The sequence below is a fragment of the Anticarsia gemmatalis genome, chromosome 5 (assembly GCF_050436995.1).
Source record: "Anticarsia gemmatalis isolate Benzon Research Colony breed Stoneville strain chromosome 5, ilAntGemm2 primary, whole genome shotgun sequence".
Taxonomy (NCBI): Eukaryota; Metazoa; Arthropoda; class Insecta; order Lepidoptera; family Erebidae; genus Anticarsia; species Anticarsia gemmatalis.
The window spans coordinates 545973-558842 of NC_134749.1; the positions used below are offsets into that span (position 1 = coordinate 545973).

The 12870-nt window shown below is 32.4% G+C and overlaps 2 protein-coding genes across 2 annotated transcripts in view; both read left to right on the forward strand.

Annotated features, from left to right (window-relative positions):
- The first annotated feature begins 1623 nt into the window (after positions 1 to 1623).
- LOC142973302 (THAP domain-containing protein 1-like) lies at positions 1624 to 4023 on the forward strand. Its single transcript, XM_076114940.1, has 3 exons — positions 1624 to 1988; positions 2239 to 2419; positions 2981 to 4023. Exons 1-3 carry the CDS (start codon positions 1909 to 1911, stop codon positions 3281 to 3283), a joined length of 564 nt encoding a protein of 187 aa, XP_075971055.1. The 5' UTR covers positions 1624 to 1908; the 3' UTR covers positions 3284 to 4023.
- A 1180-nt stretch (positions 4024 to 5203) lies between these two features.
- Positions 5204 to 12870, forward strand: part of LOC142972743 (uncharacterized) — a 164949-nt gene continuing 157282 nt past the window's right edge. The window contains exon 1 of the mRNA XM_076114001.1: positions 5204 to 5662. Within this exon, the coding sequence (XP_075970116.1) occupies positions 5500 to 5662 (163 nt within the window). The 5' untranslated portion in view covers positions 5204 to 5499. The remainder of the gene's footprint in view (positions 5663 to 12870) is intronic.

The following is a 12870-nucleotide window of genomic DNA, read 5'->3' on the forward strand; positions in this document are numbered from 1 at the left end:
CAATTCGATAGAAAATTTATACGTTCCATACACGATCTCATACATTTTTAAGAATTATAGGAGTGGGGAATTTGGTAGTCTATAATAATAATCCACTCTTAGGATTATTAGAGCCTAAATAGCTAACATTTTCAAGAAAATGATAAGTAATTACCGGAAGAACAAAAAAGGACAAAGAAAATCGAATGGAAATGGGACTGTAACTATGCTGGAAACTATCACACTGTAGGCAATATAGGTAAATAATTTAAATTCTAATAAACAATTCGATTACTTTACAAATTGCCTAGATACAGATCTAGTTCGATGACAGCCTTCACTTCGTCAATTTAATCATTTTAACTGGACGCTTACAATAAAGGCTACAACTATTTACTGGATATCACATGCAACTTTCGAAATTAAATAATGTTTATTATAAGGTATAACAGCTTATTTATCACGCTATGTACTATTTTTGAGACTGAAAGTAGTTTATTCAACGTCTACCTATTCCCATAAAGCATAATCTTGGCAAGGAAAATTTTTCGAGCTTATAACAAACGCTATATCGAACCCCATTTAACAAAAAGAGTGTTTTCTCGTCAACTACTAGACTTTTATGAGACAATCAGTCAAAATAGAAGCTTTATGATATATTCGGGTCCTCTTATACGATTTCCATCGCAATAAAATACTTTAAAAATACGTCGATAACTTGTACATTATTTCCCAACACTAGCCTAACACTACTCTGGTAATTTCAGCTGCAGAGCCCTATTACATTGTATTCCAAACTAGCAATTTAAATGTCTCTATTATACCCGCTAAATGTAGGCGTGTCGCCACACCACTGACGGTCCCCGTTTTAAAAAATAATGAAGCTATCAGACTTCAATGATAGGGTGCCGGACCTATAATTACGGTTTGAATAAGATATCGAAAAAATGCGACACGCCAATCATTTAGAAATGTGGACAATTTTTAAAACACATTTTATTTGTTAAAAATGTTTACTGGTGAAATGATTTTATTGCTTTTATAGTTACAGTAGGTAACTGTAGCGGTCAAGTATTTTTTTTGTATTGTATTTCAGTTATTTTTGCACCTACCTATATTTTAAATAAAAAAGTTGAAGATGGCGTTTTCTTTTTGATCTCCTAATTTCACGTTACACGACGCCTTTCATTTTCTTCTTCAGATTCTAAGATAACATTTGTTTGGATAAACGAAGTATAAAGTCAGTTTCCGGGATGTTACCTATCTTCCTGCATTTTTATTTTATTTCTATAATACAAGCATTTAAGCTTTTTTATTTCATTACTTTTTGGCCTTATAGTTAATAATTATATTTAGAACTTTATTAACATTCTACGTTGTTAGAAGTAAAGCGCATGAATGACGGATTGTTTTAAAATTATTTACGGTTTTATGATAACCTACAATCTATAAAAAAAACAATTCTAAATTACTTTATTGTTTTCTTTTTTATTACCTACTTACCTAATCATAGTTAAAACGGTAACTTGTTATAGCTGTTGTAAAGGGTTTTTTTTACAAATATTGTATAAGTTTTTAAAGATTTAATAACATGGTAACACACGAATTGCCATTTGTCTGAAATGTCAAAGTGACGTTCAAAAGTCGGTCTACGTTTCACTGAATGCACGGCTCATATTTTAAGCATTTTCTTTATAACCATAGATGTAAAATTATAAGTTTCATGCTAAAAATCTCTTATAATATAAACGTTTTGATATTACCATTGGATTTTTAATTGTTTGTTTTCAAAAGGAGCTTTGCGGCTTCATTGCAATACAATGTGAGGACTATTTCTAAAACTATTTGGGCTTATACTAATCTTATTGTGATAGTTGGTATCCAATGCCCTGCAACAATACTATTAATACTGATCAGTAAAACTATACTATGGTGAGCTGTGCGGTGGCTAGTTGTAAAAATACATCGGCAAAAATATCAAAGAATAAAGATGGAATTACATTTCACAGGTATGTATAGCATTCACATTATAATGATATTTTGAGGATTTGATGCGTTCAGTTCATAAAATATATTTTTTAGTTTTAGATAGCTTTAACTCCAATAGGTCCTTATATGAGAATTACTTGGTAGTTTCTCAGTAGAAAACATATTATTTACAAGCTTTTACTTCAGTCAAACACTTCAGCATCTCCCCTTCAGACAAAATCCAGGATCAGCACCCGTCTAAAACAACTTACATTCTTTCAAATGTTTCAGGTTTCCCCGCGACAAAGACAGAAAGCGTCAGTGGGAGATAGCAGTGAACAGGGAACCAGATTGGATATCCACATCCTCCAGTGCGGTTTGCTCTGAACATTTTAAGGCTGACGACTTTTATGTAACCGAGAGTGGGTTGAGGAGATTGTCGTTAGATGCAGTACCTACTATCAATATCTCGGTAAGTTAAATATAAATATAAAACTGTTGAAAGTTCTTATTAGAATCAATGCTGATCAAATTATGCCTAACTTACTAACTCATTGTGCAGTTAGGTACAGTTGTATTTTTAATTAAGAATTTATCCTTTAAATTTTAAATAATGATACAACATCAAGAAACTAATTTATAAATAAATTGTAAGGTGAGTTTTGTCATCCTTACTTTTACTGACATATCTATACTAATATTATAAAGCTGAAGAGTTTGTTTGTTTGATTGTTTGTTTGTTTGTTTGTTTGTTTGAACGCGCTAATCTCAGGAATTACTAGTCCGATTTAAAAATTCTTTAAGTGTTAGATAGTACATTTATCGAGGAAGGTTATAGGCTATATATCATCACGCTACTACTACTAATAGGAGCAGAGTACCAGTGAAAAATGTTTCGAAAACGGGGGTGACGCAATAAGAATATAATAATTGTTATTTAAGTATTTATTTATCAAACAGTAGCAGTGTATTTTACACACAACATTTAATTTGCACAAAGTACAACAGAGCTCATTATAAATATTCCTTTTAGGCCTGCCAGGAGCCAGAACCAACAATATCACTCGTACAACCAATTGACATCAATGAAACAGACTCAGAAGAGGTCATCAAACTAAAATACAAAGTACGTAGGCTAGAAGTCATAGCGGAAAACAGAAAGAAAAGACTGAACCTTATGTGGCAAAGTAAGAGAAGATTACGTAAAAAGGTAGAACGTTTGAAATGTATGATCAAACATTTGGTTAAGTATAAACAGGATGCTAGTAAGATGAGTACCGATAATGCTCAAGATTCTCCCATGAAATTGCGTTTTAGTTCGTGTTTATATAAGTAGATGTTAACTGAGTTATGTACAGTTAATATTGAAATGGAGTACAGTGAAAAAGGTGTTGATTAATTTATTTTTTGTCTCTGACAGATTATTATTATTTTCTAATGTTATATATTTTTGTGTTCTTAGAACTTATTTAGAAAATGAGTCACAATGTGGCATATTTTAGCAAAACAAGTAATGTACTTAGGTCCTAGTCCATAACTTTAATGCATTTATAATAATCTTTATCATAACTGACCTTAAGGTTTTTTGTGAACAGAAAAAAGTATGTTTACATAAGAATCTTAAAGTCCTTTGGTCTCTATCCATATGGGAAACAAACCTGATAAATATTATTAAATATTTTAATATTTGACTGACAGAATAATTCAATTTATTTACTTTTTTCTACATGCTTTGAATTTGCCCAACTGTAGAACTTTGAGTTTTTCGTCGCTAGATGGCGTAACTGTGTTCGCTAGTCTTTTTGTTGCGGTCGCCAAAAGGTTTTCTTTTAAAAATTGTTTTATTGAAATTTATTTGTAACTGAATTAATTTACCACCGTTATTTTGCTTTTTATTAAAAATAATAATTATTTATTTAGAAATTTTATATATGAATGAGAATTTTATTTTACAATTCTTAATAATTTATTCTTATCAAAAAAGTTAGCTTGTAAGTACACTAGATATTAAAGTTAAATCTATAGATTTCACTGTGTGTGAAAAATATATGCTAATCCAAATTTTGTTAACATGTTTTATTTTTAATTTGAAGATTTATACAAATACGATTATTACGCGCGGTCCCGGTCGTGTTGAATATGTACTATTACTTTGCACAAATGCTGTGATTGTTTATTATTTTCCGTAACTAAATGCACAATACTAAAATTCTTACTTATACATATAGTACAAGGATCCACCCCCGACTTCAGCGTGAAAAGATTTCTATCCTGTTATAAACTATCTGAGTATCAAATTCAATTAAAATGTGTTTTGTAGTTTTTTAACAAACATACATACATAATAATAATATGTACATCCTCATAAACTTGCGCATTTATAATATTAAGAGGATTCACTTGTTCTTAATGTTAATAGTCGCAGGAAATATCTAAATCTATCTTCATTAAAATAAAAGTTTACAATACATTGTTCACGTAATATTTCATAATTAGCACTTAGTTCTGCCTTGTATTAAAATTATACGTAAAGATTCATCTGATTATCTTTTTGTTATAAGTTATTAGATAAACAAAAACTTGCTGAATTTCGTAATAATTTTATAATTATGATAATAAGCAAGCGTTATTTGCATGCGAAAATTAGGTAGTCCTTGAACGAGTGATTTGATCCAAAATGACTGATTAAAACACTCTTTAAACTTTAACGTGTCGTATAAAAAATACAAGTATTTTGGGTATTGGAACTCATAGGTTTATATATTTTTTTGTGAAAATTGAACTCATGACAGCTGATTAAATGTACGAAAATTAAGCTCAGCCTAGGCTGATATTAATAGCAAGCCATTGCACATCGATAACGTATGGAAATTTATTTCAAAACAGTTATTTCATTACAAATCTTTTCCCTAGGAAATTCTCAATTTTCCTGCAGTTTCCTTATCCAAAATTACCTACAACATATTTTATCTAAACTACCCAATTAAACGTTTCAAAAAGTTACGCAACGGTTTGCAAACCACAAATGCATCAACTAAACACTAACCATCAACAAAGCTGAGCAGAAAATAGAAACAAGAAAGTGCAAATCGCTCGAGCAGTCAAGCTGGTCTACGAACGGTACTTGACCACAAGACGTACATTAATTACGCGGCCAGTTTTCTCTGATAGCTTATCTTAGAAACCTTACAGTTATTGCCGGTTCTCGATAGTGTGGAACGTCCATTGATCGGCGCGCGCGCAGGTGGGGGCACGCTCTCCCTCCAACGTTCGCGCCAGTACCATCGCCGCTCACGACCAAAAACACGCGCGTTACGTACCGCCACAAACTCAACGAAATATTACGTTTTATTTTCAATTTTATAATTGTTTACATATTTGTGTTCTCGCGCTCGGATTATGTGATGTTTTGTGAACGTGCTTCTAACAAATCGTGTGGTTTTTATATTTGAATACAGATTGCAACAAACAAAAATGTGACTGTTTGTTTTAGTACTAAGTTTTCGTCGATCGCTGATCGAAAATGGGTTTTGTTTAGTACGCTGTATAAAGATGAAGATGAGAGAGTTTATGAGGATTACTGTAGTGTGTGTGTGCGCTTTCCTTCTGGTTGTGCGTGAGACCAGGTGTGAGGATGAAGTGCCGGAGACAGAGGAGGGAACCGCGAGGATTGAGGACCAGATCGACGCTAAGAAGGACTCCAAAGGTTTACCAGGTATGTTTGTATATAACTTTTGACCTTTAGTCAGCATTATAAATACAATAAACGGTGTAGATAAATAGTAGAGGCGTTTAATTTATGTAAAGAATGTTAGACTTGAGGCCGTGTTTGTAACCTATGAGTGTTTAAGTGCAGAGTACAATAAGTGAAGGGACGTGGATGCGATTTCACTTCGCTGGCGGAGATGCAGATGGTCATTCGTGTACTTTGAAGAAGCGCTTTCAAAATACGTACTTGGGCTGATATTAAATAAGGTTTAAGTGATTCCCGGCCCTGTTTCGTGTTGCTGTTTAGTTTTACACTACATTAGAGGCTTTACTAAACAAGTCTAGGTAATCAACCAAAATAAGGTCACCAATTAAGTATAAAATCGACCTTAATTTGGTAGTCTAAGCTCGGCTTAGCCTTTGATTATCGTTATTTAGTACTCAGATAATTAAATTTAAGTTTCTAATTTAGCATTTCGTTTTTTTCGGTGCAGAATGTGCTACGAGAGAAAGCAACATAGCTAATTAGATGCACTGATAAGCATGACATTTACAGGCTTATCATAAAACTGGTTTTATCGACAAATTTGAATGAAATATCAACTGTTCTATGCATTTTTCACACACACCAAAGGGTAGGAAGTCCTCTTATAAATATGGGCAATTTACGTTATTTAGGGCTAAAAATTTGTATTTTTTTTCTAAAGTGGGTACTTAGGTGCATGCATTTTATTTTTATTACACTGACCAAGGTTTTTCTCTTCATTCCCACGCAATAAGCCCACGATAAAGAAGACATACTGATTTAAAATACTTTTATAGGATTAGTGTTTTATTTCCTGTGTTGCGTGAAAATATGCATAAATAAAATGTTGGCGAATTGGAAAGTTTCTGAACGAAGAGGCTGTTACTTTCAACTGTCATTTAAAATTAATGTAGATAACTAAACGCAAATGCCATTAACACGAAGTTAGTTAGCTGTGCGTTTAATTGCATCTTCAATAGCAATATAGACTGCTTTAGTTTCTGTTAAGATGTCCTTACTGTAAACCAGCTTCTGCCCGCGAGTTCGTCCGCGTGAAAAGATTTCCTGGGGTAATAAAACTAACGTAATGTAATAAACCTATATAATAGTGATATAGATAGGAAATAAGATAGAATCAAACGGAAAAAAATGGTGGCAATAAATTTTCTGTAACTGCTATTTTGTATTGGACAAAACAAACATTTTCTCGTACTCGACGTGCTCAAATCAACAATCATTTAATTAAAAATGTTTTTTTATGCCCAAATTATTATCTTGTCGCGATAAAGATCACACTTTCTAATAAGAATAACATGTTGTATAACACGAAACGTGTTAATTGCAACTCATTATAAAAATTAATTAGAATAGAATTAGTCGGAATCATGATCAAAGACTTTTCACACAGAGCATTTTTTTAGTCTCTTATAAGCGTAAACTTAAACCCGAATTTAAGTTAAATTTTTCAATTGCAGCTAGACTAACGTCTCAGCTCATTCATAGAAAAATTCAATTCCCCAATTCGCATTTCCACGACTATCGATCACTATGAAGTTACTTATTTACGTTTGCATTAAAGAAAACAACAAAAATGCAAGACTGAGAAATCTTGACATTTACGTCATATTTCTCATACAGCACATTGCATATAAGAGGCCACGATCCGAAGTTAATGCATTTAAAATCAATGTCCAAAAGCAACCGGTTTTTACGTATTAAATACCAGCCATACTGAATGTTCAAGTATAATATGTCAGCAGTAATAATATAATATATGTCGATTGTGATCATAATTCACCTACGTGTTATATCATGCTTTATTTAATATGACCTGAAGCAAGGTGATAATGTTTTGATGAATTTGAACTAGGTAGGTGTTTCCTTGTTATTGAACCTTCGTCGCATGTCGTGATAATTAATAGTCGGTGTTTTTGAAAAGATTTATGGGCTTTAGTTTCTGCCCGCATCTTTGTCCGGGTGAACGATTTTCTAAGGTAAAAAGTATCCTATATGATGAACCAGGTTATAAAATATTGGTGGATCAAATTTCTTCAAATTTCATTCAGTAGTTTTAACGTGATTGAGTAACAAACATCTATCCTAACATTTATGATATTAGTGACACTATAATTATGTTCGAGGATCGTAAATATTGTCGCGTGTGGTTCAGTTGTTTAAATAATCGCTCTCTGTACATTTGATTGACACTGGCTCAGATACCACACGCATTCGATTTCAACATTGTGAAGATTTTCACCATCTGTTCGTATACGTGATGCTTCTTCTCATTGATTCCAATCATTCCTTTCCGACAAAATTAAAAGATTCGCTTATTTATACTTCATGAACTCAAATTTTAACTGATGATCTTCATTGTAGAGATAAAAAATCATATTAATTCCAAGAATTATCATCATACCTTAAGAACAGGTTTCAATCAAAACAATACTGGTATGAGACAATTATGTAAGTATGTACAGAGAGCTTTATACATTAATCATTTTACATGCCTACATCAATTACTCTGTCTGCCTATTGTTTTGTAGGTATATAACATTGTTTAAAAGCATTTATACACTCATATACTTATGTATTATTGTCTCGGTTGACTAGTAGCACGATTCTCTAGAGTTGGTACTATCGAGTATCAACAATTTTAAATTTTAAATGCACCTACTGCAAAAAAGTAGAGACGTTGATCAGATTTTCATGAAATATGTCTCGTTAGCTAGTCGGTTGTCGTTACTCGATAATATAATAGTAAGTAGTCCCTCAGTTGTCCGAATACTTGATTATTTATCTGAGAAAATCTACATAAATCGTATATCCTTTCGATAATTAAAGGCAAAAACTAGAGATTTTACAAGTATGGTTATTTTCCTATAAAATATTAGAACTTTGTTGCTAGATTAATTAATAGACGATTAAGTTATCGCCAGTAAACCTGAGAATTAGTGACGCATAAAACTCATTTAGTTAAGTCTTTTCAACCGATTAATTGGTAGAATTAGATTTTATTTGAATTACGTAATTGATCTACGCCTAATCTCATGAACCTTAGATCTTTATTAATAGACTCTAAACTTCTATCAACTTGGACTCACAGTTTTGAGAATCTGTATTAGTTTGCAGAATAGGTTTTTAAAACCGTGTTTCGAATGTTGATACAAGTTTATTCATGTGAATCTTTTGCTTATACAAAAATTAGCGAAATTCTCTCTCCTTAAACTAGGTACTAGTTGTGTCAAGGAAAACACATTATAATCTATTGTACAATATACGTACACAATGCAACAATGATTAAGTATGGTTAATGAATATTTAGTATGACTAATGTCTTCATTAATCTCGCTTGTTTTAACACAATCCTTTGTTAGTCACACACCTTTCTATAAGAATACCGTGGCATTACAACACTTGATTCAGACAGATCCACAACAATAATTAACAATATGAAGAATGAAAGTTACTAACATTTTCGTTCCATTCATTTTAAAGACGGTATTTTTAGGCATCTGAAACTGAAAAAATGAATGTCGATTTGATCCACGGATCAATTGGTAATTAGTTTAGTTTTCCACTGCCAAAAAGCTTTACTTTAATCCTTATTGTAAGTAGTTATTTCAGACACTAAATAGACAATGGCTTAGTCAAGACAAAAAAAATGGATGGTAGTGGTCATAAATCTGCCCTTAATGTGTAAAATGTTGTTCAGGCTTAAATTGCAACAGTTAACTGGTTCGTTTATCATGGTTTAACCTTATAAAACTAAAGTATCAAAACAAACATCCTTGCTAATTTCAACAGTAAAGAGCGACAAATTAGTCGAGTGACAGAGCGACGAGGCACCGACCTTCCGCGGCGGTTGCGCAGCGCGTCGTGCGAACCATTCATTAACAAAGCGCTACTTTGTTCGTACTAAGCCCTTTGGTACTCACGTCCTCACTTAGCAGGCTTTATTTAGGTCGTTTACAGTTGCGCTCACCGGTCTGTAACCTTTGACGTGGGCTGTCTGCAACAGGCTGTATTATGGAAGAGAAAATTTAAATTAACTTTGGCGTATATTTTACTCAATAATTATAACATCGCACTTGTTATTTACGAAGGATTAGGTGGAGACGTATCTACACCCAAATCCTGCCGTTTTTTTTTTGCCAAATAGCACTTCGCTTGATCTAAGAAGCTAAGGCTTTATGTGACTTACTGTACGTTAGATACTATATAATAAATAATAGTCCAAAAGTATCTAAAGACTCATTGCAAATATCCTCATTAATTATAATGTAGGTACGATAAATTGTTAAGAACTGTTATAGATCTACACGGAAGAGAAATTTACAGTGTCTACTTAGATTTTAATTACATTGCTATAATAGTAATGAACACCTTTTGACGTCATTATGTAACAACTCGTAGTACTAACAAGTAGGTATGTGTAAACTGCATTCGAGAGTTATAATAAATATATACACGAGACTGTATTTCAGCTGAGTAAATAAAATAGCAAGGAAATTCGTGAATAAACGTCTAGCTTTACTTAAATATTGTACAAACTCTACTGTTTGATATTTTGCAGACAACCTCATAAAAACACTACGTAGGTACCCACGGGTGTTTATTTCTAAAGTACCTAAATTAATTAAATTTAACTCTATACACTGTAAAAATGACATATTATTTTCATTGGTATAATAGAAATGGGGCTTAAGTAACGGATTTTTATTTGTATTGTGGAATGAATATGATGTATAGAATTTTAGAAATATTCATGTCAATAAAAGGTATTTTAATGAAAAAGAAACGAGAAAAGACAGTCTCCACAGTTTCCTTTACAACTTCGATTTAATTACATACAACAAAAATAAAACAAAACATCTTATTGAAATTCGAGATCGGACGATTATTCCAATAATCGACGTTATTACTACCACATGTGCAAACAAACATGCAACAGACACAAATAAATAAACTAATTTACTAATCAACTAAACACGTTTCGTTTTAGACGACATTGCGTATTGGCTGTATCGCTGTAAGGCAGCCTGCCTTGCCTCGTGACCGTGAAAACTGACAGAAATTAATATACATTATTAAAAAAGTAAGCTTCCGCTGTGGCAGTATGGATGGTTTTCTGTATTTTTTGTGTTTTTGATGATGAAAAACTGAACATCTGATAAAAAAAATTGGAAACATGTTTTAAAAAATATATCAAACAGTCAGAAACAATATTTAGACATAATAATATTTACTCAGTTTAATTAAAGATCTTAAAACCAGTCTTAAATAATTTTTAGCCATTTATACCGCATGAAACTGAATGCAGTTTAAATACCAATAATTCTATTGTTAGTAAGCTATGTTAAACGCGATTTTCTACCAATTATCCCGTATTAACTCAATATTTTATACCGATTCCTACATTCGGTAGTTATTACGAAATTACGAACACGCAATATCGAATTCCATTTTAATATTTGTTGCGTACTCGCTTGTTTGTTCGTGATTCTCTCGTAAAACGCAAACTACAATGAATTTGAGTAACACCAGTGAACTGTGACCCGGCCACGAATAGTACAATATTTCGAAAATCATAAAAAATAATAAAGTGATTTGTATACCGATGTGATTTTTACGAAATGGCAACACACGTTTTGAACTTAACCCTTTCATTTTCAAGACCGAATTTGAACATGATATTGAGGGTCAAATCATACGCCATAATTTTGAAAGCATTAAGCAATAATCATGTACTATTAAAGACTACAATCCTTGTCCATGTAAGGGGTTTTGTTCAACAAATTGTACAATGTACGTGTTGAAATTTCATTTGAATCAATCAAGACTTATTGTCGGAAAATGGCCTCCGTTCGTTTCCGAAGCATCGTTTTCGCTTGTTGCGAAATCGCCAATACGTTTATTGATGAATATAGATGTTATTGCTGAGTTATTGTTCGTCGTTATATTGTTTATTATTTTGATGAAATACGTCTTATAACTTCTAAGGTTAAATTATTTTGCAAGAAAATTGTATAGATCCAATTTCGGTGTAAGTTTATTTTTACATAACATTTTTTTAAAGGGTCAAAAAATACCAGTCGTTCTATGCGCCTATTTATTTTTATTTAATAACAAAGGAAAAGTAAGGTTTTTTATAGCCCATAGACAAGTGTGTTTTCTAAAACATATTCATGTTGACATTAAAGTTTTATTGTCCGTTTTATCTATGGTTTATTTTATTTATATAGTGCATTGTTATTTTATTGCTAAACGATTTTATGTGTCGGTGGAAAATCTTATTTATTTTTATTGCACTATTTACACGTAGAGAGTTTATAAACAATTTCTTGGTATTGGAATTATGTCGAATACCACTTGTGTGTTTGTTTTCCTGCAAAATCAAAACATTTATTTATATTATTATTATGCTAGAGAATAGAAATCATAATATTGAAACTGTAGGATCTAACCTACGTTTTGAGTGCTAGGCCTACGAGGCCATTCTGAGAAGAAAACTACTTTTTTATGTAATACTATTTATATTCATGTATTACCAGCTATTTTTCTTGCAGATTACTATATATATTTTTATGAAACTCAAACATTTGATTATTTAAGCAAAGTTGTGATCAATTACACAATCGAGGCAATCAGACAAATCGACTCTTCCTGCACAAACATAGAACAATGGGAAACGGAATTCCCTTCATAGAACAATACTGTAGAATACTGCAGTCTGTAGAGTATGGGAGCGTTTTCACCTTACCTCATTGTAAAACTGCATTGAACATAGGGTTACCAGCAGTGGACAAACATAGCTAGCCAGAAAAGTCCGGATTATACGGGAATTATCTGCGCTTTGTCCCGCTCAGTCTTGAACATTTCCTTTTTTTCGCTACTTAACTGTGCTGCATCTGGCCGCCCCTTGCAAAGATTTACTTATTTTCAAGGGCGAAATCCCCATTTTTATAGGTGGGAGGAGCTATGGCGTGTACCTGCATATATCTACCCCTGCATATATCTACCACTTAGTGCGTAGATGGAAGGGTCAGAATACCTAAAAATCTGCAGCGCGACTGACCTGGGCTGACCTGAGTCCGTCAACTACCCGTCATACAAATCAGTCTTGGTAAATGGTGGCATAAGTCCAGGAAACCCTTTGACAACCCTATTTTAAATAGTTTTTCGTACCT